The 12291-nt window shown below is 40.6% G+C and overlaps 2 protein-coding genes across 3 annotated transcripts; one reads left to right on the forward strand and one right to left on the reverse strand.

Annotated features, from left to right (window-relative positions):
• The first annotated feature begins 3057 nt into the window (after nucleotides 1-3057).
• On the forward strand, nucleotides 3058-7762 carry LOC120413190 (cilia- and flagella-associated protein 52). Its single transcript, XM_039573903.2, has 7 exons — nucleotides 3058-3255; nucleotides 3311-3674; nucleotides 3732-3835; nucleotides 3894-4309; nucleotides 4384-4562; nucleotides 6455-7283; nucleotides 7339-7762. The coding sequence occupies exons 1-7, from the start codon at nucleotides 3192-3194 to the stop codon at nucleotides 7660-7662; spliced, it is 2280 nt and encodes a 759-aa protein (XP_039429837.1). The 5' UTR covers nucleotides 3058-3191; the 3' UTR covers nucleotides 7663-7762.
• Nucleotides 7652-9766, reverse strand: LOC120413191 (putative serine protease F56F10.1). Of its 2 annotated transcripts, XM_039573904.2 has the most exons (4): nucleotides 9593-9766; nucleotides 9467-9521; nucleotides 8623-9299; nucleotides 7652-8567 (listed from the first exon to the last, which is right to left on the reverse strand). In XM_039573904.2, the coding sequence occupies exons 3-4, from the start codon at nucleotides 9265-9267 to the stop codon at nucleotides 7713-7715; spliced, it is 1500 nt and encodes a 499-aa protein (XP_039429838.1). In that variant the 5' UTR covers nucleotides 9268-9299; nucleotides 9467-9521; nucleotides 9593-9766; the 3' UTR covers nucleotides 7652-7712. The 2 variants fall into 2 exon arrangements, with proteins under 2 accessions (XP_039429838.1, XP_052566406.1); XM_052710446.1 differs by having other exon boundaries at nucleotides 8623-9521.
• Between the last annotated feature and the right edge of the window lie 2525 nt (nucleotides 9767-12291).

Genomic DNA, 12291 nt, shown 5'->3' on the forward strand with positions numbered 1-12291 from the left:
AATTAAAAATAAACATATTTTTTGTCGAATTTAAGATAATTCCGACTCCGACTCCAGCAAATAAAATATAGCCGACTCCGGCTCCGACTCCGACTCCGGCTGTTCGAGTTTTTACGCCTCCGACTCCGACTCCAGGCTTCCCAAAAAGACCCGACTCCACTGACTCCGGCTCCGACTCCACAGCCCTGATTTTCGGGTTCTGCGGGTCTATTTCGGATAATAGACATTCTAACGAGTCCAACTAATAAAGAAGTATCAGAATTGGGTCCTAAAATGAAGCTTAGGTTGCTGATATTATTGTTCACAGCGATAAAGCTTATTTTTCTGAGTACAATGACCCTTTGTACGACCATAAAGAGCTTAAAATGAATTTTTAAATCAATTTTGAAAAATTAACCTCGCGGTCCTTCTTGACAGAAAAGCTCCTACTTGACAGGTCGTTCCAAGGGGACCATAGTTGATCCATCGAAAAAATGTTGTCTAGTCAAAAAAAAAAAGTTGCATTAAAATGAAAAAAAGTGATCAGAAATGGTTTTTAATCGTGTTTTTTACCGTTGTACATAAAAATTGGCATAGGGCTGAGTCATGGCCTTTTTAGTGATTCTAGTGTCATCCAGGCCTATAGAGTTATCTACGTGCGCATGTATTGCGTGTACGTACACGAAAAAGATTGAGGTTAAATTTTTTACCGTTCAGCAAAACAAATGGTGTGCTAGTGTGCGTGAGAGCGGGCTTAGATAACTCTATACGGGTTAAAACTGATTGTTCACATGTTTTTTATGCAAGTGTGAATTTTAAGTAAATATGTTCAGACTCCCCAAGTAACCATCCAGCACTAAATAACAGTCACTGTTCAGCCCTTAATGCGCTTTCATAGCTGCAAGTAAAAGCTAAACGGTTTTTACTTCAGCACCAACAGCTACTATAGTGCTGAATAGTGGCCGCTTTTGGACTTTTCTCGGCTGTTTAAGTGCTGGCCCCTACTGTTTTCGATCCAACCCTGCACAAAACGTCAAAAAAATGGGAGGAGCAAAAATGTTGCTCTCTCTCCCTTTCCTCTCTCGCCATGTTCTATTTTTGGGTTTGTTTACAATTACTACGTTACCGACTCAGGTGATCCGAGTGAGGGATGATTTTTTTTTTGCTCGAACTTGACCTGTTGGAGATTTGATGCCCGATGGTGGAAATTGTTGTCGCTGATGTCCGTGAGCCCGAGCTTTCAAGCATAAATGAAAGGTGGCTATCCGAGGATACTTTACAGGTACTTGTAAACTAGTTGCTGATACAGTAAGTGCCAGAAGTGATTACGGGTAGTGTTTTTTGATGATCTATTTTAATGCAGTGAATTCGTTTCGATTTACAAAACATATTTTGTGTTGTTGGTTTTGAATTCTACGTTTATTTATTCAATTTTTAAATTTAACAACACATATCCGATCTACACTCGGCTCAACACTCCGTATTTTGGAACCGCGCACATATTTTCCACAGTTAACGTTTTCCTGAAAATTCTAATGATGTGTGATGAGTCCGGCGTCCACCCCGAACAGCTTGTTACGCTGAAAATGTTGCAGGCCTTATTTGTGCCGCTTCTGAAATGAATACACACGCCTGTTACCTTGTCTGTTACAAATAATTTTGGTTGTTAAACTTACCTATTTGTATCATAATTTGATGATCTCAAGAAAAACTCGCAGTTTCCCACGGTTGGAATGAAATAATAACATGTTTTCATGCCGTCTCCCTCGCTCTACCGTTCCGAATTTAAACAAAGCTTACACTGTTGCCAGTTTTATGAAAACTTACAAACAGAGTTGCCAGCCGCCGCACTTAAACAGCACTATCTCAGCTATCTTGAATGCTACTCCCACAATGCTAATTAGCACTTACACGTGCTGTTGCATGGCAATCTTGCATTAGGATTGCTGATTTATTGCTGTTATATGATTTTTCCTAGTGCTGGATAGAGATCCTTAATAGGGAGACTGGTCGAAGTGAATTTGACGTACCCAAACAGACACGAGTTTGACGTATCCAAACGAGCATTTGCCTTTACGCCCAGCAAAACTTATCAGTGTTGCCAAGCTCAAACATACGTTGCCAGATCGATTTAGCCAGCTTAGACCAGTCTCCCTATTTAGGGTCTCTAGTGCTGGATGGTTACTTGGGTCGGTTATCCGAAGGTCTTGGAATTTTTTTTCCATTTTTCATTTCAAATGTATAATTGAATCAAGAGTATTTTTTTGTTGCTTTATATTTAATGTGTCGGATCATTGTCAAGTTCTTATGTTAAATTTAATGACAAACAACTTTGTCGTTATTAGCGATTGAAAGAAGACTTCGACGGTAACATTTCAAAAGGCATCATGTACATTTTGACACTTTCTGGGTTATTGTATATACTGAAAGTACTTCTAATAAGCTACCTCTCCACCAAAAATGAGCAAATGTTACTTCAGTAAAGTCTGTTTAATCGTGATTTTAAATAAAGTAACATAAACAAAATCTCTGCCATCAGCAGTCCCTGTTTATATAGCCCTGTCAACCTGTCAAACAAAAGGCTACATAAACCTCGTGATGAAAAAAAGCAACATGAAAAAAGCGCCATGTACATTCGGCGAAGAAAAACGAATCATAACAAAGCGCCCCCCTCAGTGACAGCAGGGTGATATCGACGTTGGTGATTTCAAAAGAAGTTATGTTTGTTTTTCTCAAATAAAATTACGAAAATAATGTTTTATTGAATATGGATGATCAAGTATCAACAAAAGCAACGTTTTTCATTGTTTGTTATCATTAGAACATCTTATTTTGCTTTTATATAAAAATGGTAATTGAAAATGGATGCTCAACATTCAAATGCGTTTGTATGAAAAGATTGTTTTTACTCCGATTCGGCTTAAAATAGACACAGTTACTTATATTCGTCTGAGGAATCGAGTCAGGGCTGTAAACTCAGAATGGTCGTCACGCTTCAGCGACAGCGTGCTCATAACGGCACTCGCTGGAACAAGAACAACGTTGTCGTCAAGAGGGTCGTCAAACAAGACCATGCCTACTAGCGTCGTTGTTAGGGGAGCGCGACGTCCGTATCCTAGCAGAAGCAGTTTACCTGGTTCAGTTTTGTTTGAAAAACATTTAGGACGAGGCTTTTTGACTTGGTGAAAAGTGGACTCATCGTGCTACGCAAAATGTCCTCCGAGGAAGTGGGCGAAATAACGAACCTGGAACCGGCGGCCATCATCGGGTTCGATGGTAATTTGGAGCTCTATAATTTAAGGAAAGTTCGTTGACACCTAAATCTTTCAAGGTCACGTCATCGCCGGTCTGCGCGTCCACCCGGACCAGAAGCACCTGGTCTTCCCGCTCGGAAACGAAATCTCGATCTACGAGCTGGAAACGAACCGGCAGACGTTTTTGCGCGGCCACACCAACACCATCTCGACGGTGGACATATCGCCGACGGGGAAGATGGTCGCTTCCGGCCAGACCAACCACATGGGCTTCCGGGCGTACGTCATCATCTGGGACTGGCAGAGCCGCAAGGAGATTTCCCGGTACGAGCTGCACCGGGTCAAGGTCCAGTCGCTGTGCTTCAGCTCAAACGAGCAATATCTGGTCAGCTTGGGCGGGAAGGATTGCGGCTCGATAATCGTGTGGGACATTGAGCAAAAGTACGAGGGTTTTTTATATTTGAGATAAAAATGGTTTATTGAAGTTTGTTATTTCAGCATTGCCATTTGTGGAACGATTGCAACCAAGGAGACTACCGGAGATGCGCTGAACGTGTGCGCCCTCAGGCAGCGTTGGACGGTGTTTGTGTCCGGGGGTGATCGTAAGTATTTCAACAGCTTTGAAACTGAATATTGAAAAAAAGACGTATTTTTAAACAGAAAACCTTCGCGTCTGGCACATTGACCGCGACCGGAAGCGGCTGGAGGTGCAGGACGTGGCCGTTGGCAAGCTGCGGCGCGAGTTCACCGGTATGTGCATCACCGAAGACGACGAGGTTCTGTACGTGGGCACCATGTCGGGGGACATCGTCAAGATCCGGCTGAACGTGAGCTCCAATCCGAACGCGTCGGCCCAGGACAAACTTCCGGTGCTGTTGGGATGCTTCGGGAAGCACAATCCGCGTAAGCCGGTCGGGAAGGACTGCGAGAAGTATCACTACGGGGTGCGGGATTTGCTGATCTTGCCGAACGGGTGCTTGGTTATTGCGGCGGGGGACGGGACGATCGACATGGTGCAGGAGCGTAACGTGAGCTTCAAGAATTACAATAGCCCTACGTGGCCGCAGTTGACATCGGTGAGGAAGCGATGTTAACGTTTAGATCACTGATCTACAAATCTGAACTGAAAATTATTTGGGTTTTTTTTCAGATTCAATCTGCAAAGATCGGAGGCGTGATCACTTCGCTGCAGATCGTCAACAAGACCAGTCTGCTGATCGGGACGAATGGGTGCGAGATCTACGCGCTTGAGCTGCAGAACTTCAAAACCAGCCTCCGGCTGTTGAAAACGTGCCATACCAACACGGTCTACGATATTGCCTTTCCCTAGTGAGTACAATAATGAAAATTCAAGAAAGCAAATACCTTTCAAAAAATTTAAGAATCCAAACCGCAAAAATTAAAATTTTGCAGATTCTTAAATTCTTAAATTCTTAAATTCTAAAATTCTGAAATTCTTAAATTCTTAAATTCTTAAATCCTTATATTCTAAAAATTCTTTAATTTTTAAATTCTTATATACTTAAATTCTTAAATTCTTAAATTCTTAAATTCTTAAATTCTTAAATTCTTAAATTCTTAAATTCTTAAATTCTTAAATTCTTAAATTCTTAAATTCTTAAATTCTTAAATTCTTAAATTCTTAAATTCTTAAATTCTTAAATTCTTAAATTCTTAAATTCTTAAATTCTTAAATTCTTAAATTCTTAAATTCTTAAATTCTTAAATTCTTAAATTCTTAAATTCTTAAATTCTTAAATTCTTAAATTCTTAAATTCTTAAATTCTTAAATTCTTAAATTCTTAAATTCTTAAATTCTTAAATTCTTAAATTCTTAAATTCTTAAATTCTTAAATTCTTAAATTCTTAAATTCTTAAATTCTTAAATTCTTAAATTCTTAAATTCTTAAATTCTTAAATTCTTAAATTCTTAAATTCTTAAATTCTTAAATTCTTAAATTCTTAAATTCTTAAATTCTTAAATTCTTAAATTCTTAAATTCTTAAATTCTTAAATTCTTAAATTCTTAAATTCTTAAATTCTTAAATTCTTAAATTCTTAAATTCTTAAATTCTTAAATTCTTAAATTCTTAAATTCTTAAATTCTTAAATTCTTAAATTCTTAAATTCTTAAATTCTTAAATTCTTAAATTCTTAAATTCTTAAATTCTTAAATTCTTAAATTCTTAAATTCTTAAATTCTTAAATTCTTAAATTCTTAAATTCTTAAATTCTTAAATTCTTAAATTCTTAAATTCTTAAATTCTTCAATTCTTAAATTCTTAAATTCTTAAATTCTTAAATTCTTAAATTCTTAAATTCTTAAATTCTTAAATTCTTAAATTCTTAAATTCTTAAATTCTTAAATTCTTAAATTCTTAAATTCTTAAATTCTTAAATTCTTAAATTCTTAAATTCTTAAATTCTTAAATTCTTAAATTCTTAAATTCTTAAATTCTTAAATTCTTAAATTCTTAAATTCCTAAATTCTTAAATTCTTAAATTCTTAAATTCTTAAAATCTTAAATTCTTAAATTCTTAAATTCTTAAATTCTTAAATTCTTGAATTCTTGAATTCTTTAATTCTTTAATTCTTTAATTCTTTAATTCTTTAATTCTTTAATTCTTTAATTCTTAAATTCTTTAATTCTTGAATTAGTAAATATTTAAATTAGGTATTAAGAATTTTTAAATTGGAAGTTAGAATTTCTAATTGTTTCAAAAAAATCGGAATAACAAATCTCTGATTTTGAATTTTGGAATTGTATTTTTAATTAATTCAATGATTCTACACTACACAAAAAATTCTTAACTGAAATTTAAAGGAAAAAACTGAAATAAAAGACCAGCTTGTTGTTTTTGCTTACGGGACATTTTTGCTAACGCTTTATTTTTAAATTCATATTTTTCTAGATATCTTTTTTATATGGTTTTTAGTTTGATAGATTTTAAATTATTTTTCAGTTTCTTTCGCTTTGGAGTTAGGAATTTCTTATTTTTGGAATTTTATTATTAAAGTATTTTTTAATTGATGAATCAATTTTTGAATTTATTATTTTTTGGGAATTCCTCAATCTTAGAATTAGAACTTTTGAGTTTTCGCTGTTGTGGCATCCTAATTTAAAAAAATATCTAAAAATAAGTAGCTTATAGAGTTTTAAGTTTTCTTTAGTGAATAAGTTTCTGAATTTTCGATATTTTTTTATGATCTTAATTTGTAGCAACTTCTCGCTGGTGTTCGCCACGGCCAGCCACGAGTCGATCCGCATCTGGTCCACCTCGCGGATGCAGGAGCTGCTCCGGATCGTCGTGCCGAACTTTGCTTCCTCCTCGATCGTGTTCAGCCGCGACGGCAAGAGTATCATTTCCGCGTGGAACGACGGCGTAATCCGGGCCTTCACGCCGCTGACGGGCAAGCTGATCTACGCGATCCCGAACGCCCACAACAAGGGCTGCTCGTCGTTGGACGTGACGAGCAACGGGAAGATTCTGGTGAGCGGCGGCGTCGAGGGTCAGGTGCGCGTGTGGAAGATCGAGCCGTACGTGCAGAGCATGATCGGAGTGTTGAAGGAGCACTACGGACCGATCGAGTCGGTGCACATCAACTGCTTCGACACCGAGGTGGTGTCGGCTTCGCGGGACGGATCGTGCGTGATCTGGGACTTGATCCGGCTGACGCGGAAGCACGTGATCTTTGCCCACACGCAGTTCATCGCGGCGCAGTACTGGACGAACGGGGTTCAGATTTTGACGGCCGGATCGGACAAGTTGATTGGTTACTGGGAGGCTTTTGATGGTAGTTTGGTGCGCGAGGTCGAGGGTTCCAAGTCGGGACCGATCAACGCGATCGACATGAACATGACCGGGGAGTACTTTGTGTCGGCGGGGACGGATCAGATCGTGCGGCTGTGGGACTACCAGCTGGGAACGGAGGTTGCGGTCGGGATCGGGCATGCCACCTCGATCACGTCGGCGCGGTACAGTCCGAACGGGAAGTTTCTGGTGACGGGGTCCAGCGACGGTGGGGTGTTTGTGTGGACGGTGCCGGAGGTGAGTTGGTTTGGTTGAACTAGTAAATTTTCATTCAAAAAACTTAAAATTACAGAAATACCACATCAAAATCGCCTCCCCGGACAAGGAAGGCAAGAACGCCAACCGCAAGACCAACTCCTCGGATAGCGCCACCCGGAAGGCCGTCCAGTATCGCCCCACGAGGAACGCAAACGAAAACGTTCGCGAGCTCGAGTCGGCTCGATCCAATCGATCGGACTGCCAAATCTCCACCTGCCCCGAGGTGGACATCAACGCTCAGCCCACGATCGATCCGTGCGTGGACACGGCCTCGCTGGCGGACGACACGGAACGGGAGGAGCAGCAGCAGCTGGAGACGCGGTCGTTTCACTCGCAGAAATCGCAAATTTTTGAGTAGAATTTTATTTATTTTGCTATTTGAGATAAGTTTTTGTTTTTGTGAATGATCTAATCCAAGTCTTGTTGCAGAAGACGCTCAATAAAGCTATTGATTTGAACGCGTGCGTTCTTGAGTTGGGGGAAGTCGTCGTCCTTGGGTTCGTACATGTTGGCGCAGTGGGCGGTTCCTTCGATGAAGATCGTGGGCGTGTTGATGTCGTTGCTTTCGGTCAATCCCAGCCGGTGCCACGGGTCGATCGAGCCGTGCACGTAAAGGACGTTGGTCGTCGAGGGATTCAACGCGCCGTAGTTGGTGTTGGTGCGGTACACGGCACGATCGAGCGTTCTGTCGTCGAACTTCTTACCGTAGATATCGGTGCACTGTCGGACGAAGAATTCCACCGGAAAGCGATCACCAAAGACGAGATCCGGCTTGTCGGAAGTCTGGTAGAAGCCGAACTCGTTGCACGTCTGGTAGGTCCACTGACGCGCGCCGTTGGCCACATCCGACTCCCAGGAAGTGTTCTGCATTTGCTTAACCGTCTTGTCGTAAACGTAGTCCAAACACTTGACTCCGTCCTGCGTCATGACCATCTCGTTGACGGCGGCCAGCCGGGAAACGGGCGCTCCGAGACTTTGGTTCGCCATGACGTCGCAAATCTGGTCGATCGTGATCTTGGCATGGGGACTGTTGTCCTTGTTGTACTGAACGACCCCGGCAAAGTTGCCGGCGACGGCCTCGAACAGGCTGGCAATGTCCAGCGAGTTGGAGATGGACTTTTCCACCGGATCGCACAGTTTGAACTTTTCGTTGATGCTACGCTGGCCGATCATGTGCTTGAGCAGAGTCTCGACCTGTCCCATGGCGTTGCGCACATCTTCGACGCACTGCGGCGAGTAGCTTTGGAGGGAGTTGACCACAACCTGTGGAGGGAGAAGTGAGTCATTCCCAAAGGACCATTCAAATTCGTAACATTACCTGGAAGTACTCCTTGAAGTCGATCTTGGCCAGCAGCGGTCCACTGCTACTCACGGAACCATGCACCAAATATGGATACTTTTCACGAAGCCACGCCGCCAGCGATCCCGGATAGGAACCCCCAAAAGCGATCCACCGATTCTGCTGCGTCAACTGATACTTTTCGTTCATGGCCTCAACAAAATACGCCAAATCGGCCAGCGCTTGCTCCGACGTCAAATAACCCAGATTCGCCGTGGACAAATCCCCCGTCGGGTGACTCTTCCCGTAGAATCGATGCTCCAGCTGGAAGCACAACGCTCCGTGCTCCTTGGCGTACCGAATCCAAGCCCCTTCGTTCATCCAGCGTGCCGTGGCCTCTCCCTCGCCGCCAATCATCAGAAATACCGGCCCGCTCGTCCGATCATCAAAGTAGGCATCGTTCACGTAGTACCGCTGCTTCCAGGTGGCCGCATTCGTGGGGTCATTGTGGTCCAGCAGCTGGTCGAACCAAAGCGTTTTCACGTCACCGGACACCTCCCGCAGCAGCGCGTTCCGGCTGGGACCATCCTGCGAGAACTTTTTCCCACGCCAGAAGCTGCGATCGCCGTAAACTTGGCACCCGAGACAGGCCAACAGAATGGCCACCGTAGAGAAAGATCGCATCACGTTTGAACTGGATCGCTGCTAGAAGAGAACTGAACACTCAAGCGACTTAAGCTAATCGTGTAGGCAGCGAATGCTGATTGGAGGGATTTAAATAAACTACAAAACAAAACGGAGTGATGACCTTTCGACTATCAGCGGAATAAACCGCCCCTCGGGGACTGCTCTACATTTTGCAATTTAATTTGATTATTTATACCTATTGGCCTGGCTGTTTACAAACGATTTTCTGCCAACGAAGCTGTTCGCTGGCGCTGTGGGGACGAAGAAAATGCGATGTTTCAAAGTATGAGTCATTTTACCTGGCTGGGATGCCGGCTTTTACCTGGAATTCTAGGATAATCCGGATAACAACAACAAGCTTTGTACAATTTCAACAACTAGAAAAAATGCTGCTTCAATTCTTTCATAAAAAAACTGTAACCTGTAGCATTTAAAAAAAAGTTCATCAATTTAAATTCTACGCAATCAACCGTTACAATTTTGTCAACAAACGACTTCGTCAGATGACCAATCTGATGGGAAAGCACAGCATTTATGAATGAGGTTAGCGGGCTTTGGGAGAGTTTTTTTCTCTCTCCCTAAAGCTCTCTCTCTACTAGAAAAAGAGAGTCGCGGATAGAAACATAGGGTGACCTTCTCAATAATCTCCAAGCTCAAACCAGGGGGATGCTAAAGGCCGCCATCTTGGGTGATTGAGATTGATAACGCGCGCAAACTGTGCACAGTGAAAACAAAAAAATATTAATAATTCAATTTTTGTTATAAGAATTACTGTAGTGGATGTCAAATTACACAGTAGTTAAGTTAAAAGGGGGAAATTCTCATTGATTGATACACGAAGACATTTTAAATGATTTTGAAAAGGTTTTATTGACTATTGTGTTCCCTATGTTTATAGGAACAATCGAAAAAAAGAAAAGAAAAAAACTCTTTATTTCCAGCTTTTGTTTGACGTAAATGATTCAAACATTTAAAAAATATAATTTTTAAAATTCAAGATTTTCGAATTTTTAGATCAAATACAGTTTGTTATTCTAGAGTTCTATTGAAAAAGTCCTACAAACTACAACCGAAATATCGATGCCAACATTTCAAAAAGCATCATGTACAAACCATGCGTTTTGAGAAAAACGCATTTGAATGTTGAGCATCCATTTTCAATTACCATTTTTATATGAAAGCAAAATAGGATGTTCTAATGATAACAAACGATGAAAAACGTTGCTTTTGTTGATACTTGATCATCCATATTCTATAAAACATTATTTCCGTAATTTTATTTGAGAAAAACAAACATAACTTCTTTTGAAATCACCAACGTCGATATCACCCTGCTGTCACTGAGGGGGGCGCTTTGTTATGATTCGTTTTTCTTCGCCGAATGTACATGGCGCTTTTTTCATGTTGCTTTTTTTTCGTCACGAGGTTTATGTAGCCTTTTGTTTGACAGGTTGACAGGGCTATATAAACAGGAACTGCTGATGGCAGAGATTTTGTTTATGTTACTTTATTTAAAATCATGATTAAACAGACTTTACTGAAGTAACTTTTGCTCATTTTTGGTGGAGAGGTAGCTTATTAGAAGTACTTTCAGAATATACAATAACCCAGAAAGTGTCAAAATGTACATGATGCCTTTTGAAATGTTACCGTCGATATATGAAATCAATCAAAAATCGATTAAACACTGCAAATTCGGATGAAATCCGATGAAATCTTGGAAATCCGATTAAATGGATTAAATCGATGAAATCTAACGAAGCGAATGGAATCAACGAAAATGATAAAAAGTAAACAAAATCCGACGAAAATAAAATGGAATGGATCACTGTCGTTCCCCTCGGCTACAACGGTGAAAATACGATTGAAACCATTTCTGATTTCTTTTTTTTTATATTTTAATGCAAAAAAAAAATTAACAGGACAACCTTTTTTCAATGGATCAACTATGGTCCCCTTTGAATGAGCTGTCAAGTAAACCATTTCGGTCAAGAAGGACCGTGAGCGTTATTTTTTTAAATTGGTCGTTGGTTCCTTGACAGAAAAGGTCCTACTTGACAGCTCGTTTCAAGGGGACCATAGTTGATCCATCGAAAAAATCTGGATTTTTTTAAAGGTCCAATAAACCAAATTTCCAGTTTTTGCTTTTTGGAGGTTTTTGAAACCGCCTTGAGTCAGGGGTATTAAAAAACACCCAAAAAGCAAAAACTGAAAATTTGGTTTATTGGACCTTTTCAAAAAAACTCCAGAAATGTTTTCTTTTTTTTTGCATTAAGCGATGTATGCACTTCGGGCCGGTATTCCCTTCAAAAGAAAGGGGGTCAAGAAACAGCTTCACGAACGGCAGAACAAAAAAGAAGGAACGTTTTCTTGGGATTTTTCTTCAACCCCTCTGGCTTGCCTTCGCTATCGCTGCTGCCCATTTGAAATTTTTCTTGACCGGTTTCTTCCGAAGTGCATACTTTACTGTAAGGTATGCACTTCGGAAGAAATCGGTCAAGAAAAATTTCAAAGGGGCAGCGGCAGTAGCGAAGGCAAGCCAGAGAGGGTGAAGAAAAGCCCCAAGAAAACGTTCCCTCTCTATTGTTCTGCCGTTCGTAAAGCTGTTTCTTGACCCCCTTTCTTTTGAAGAGCATACCGGCCCTACATTCGGAAGAAATCGGTCAAGAAAAAATTCAAATGGGCAGCAGCGATAGCGAAAGCAAGCCAGAGAGGGTGAAGAAAAGCCCCAAAGAAAACGCTCCCTCTCCTTTGTTCTGCTGTTCGTAAAGCTGTTTCTTGACCCCTTTCCTTCCGATCTCCATACTAGCCTTTAAAATGAAAAAAAGTGATAAGAAATAGTTTTTAATCGTGTTTCTACACACAAAAAACTGACTCACATTTATGTTACGTAATTGGTTAGTAAATGTGAGCTCTGTGTAAAGAAGGTGTCAAACTAAAAACTGGCCCAGTTTATTTGACAACAATTGGTGTCAAACTATCGGGGTTTCAGCACAGACAAACCACAGATAGAATTTTGAT

This window comes from Culex pipiens, chromosome 3 (genome assembly GCF_016801865.2).
Source record: "Culex pipiens pallens isolate TS chromosome 3, TS_CPP_V2, whole genome shotgun sequence".
Classification (NCBI taxonomy): domain Eukaryota; kingdom Metazoa; phylum Arthropoda; class Insecta; order Diptera; family Culicidae; genus Culex; species Culex pipiens.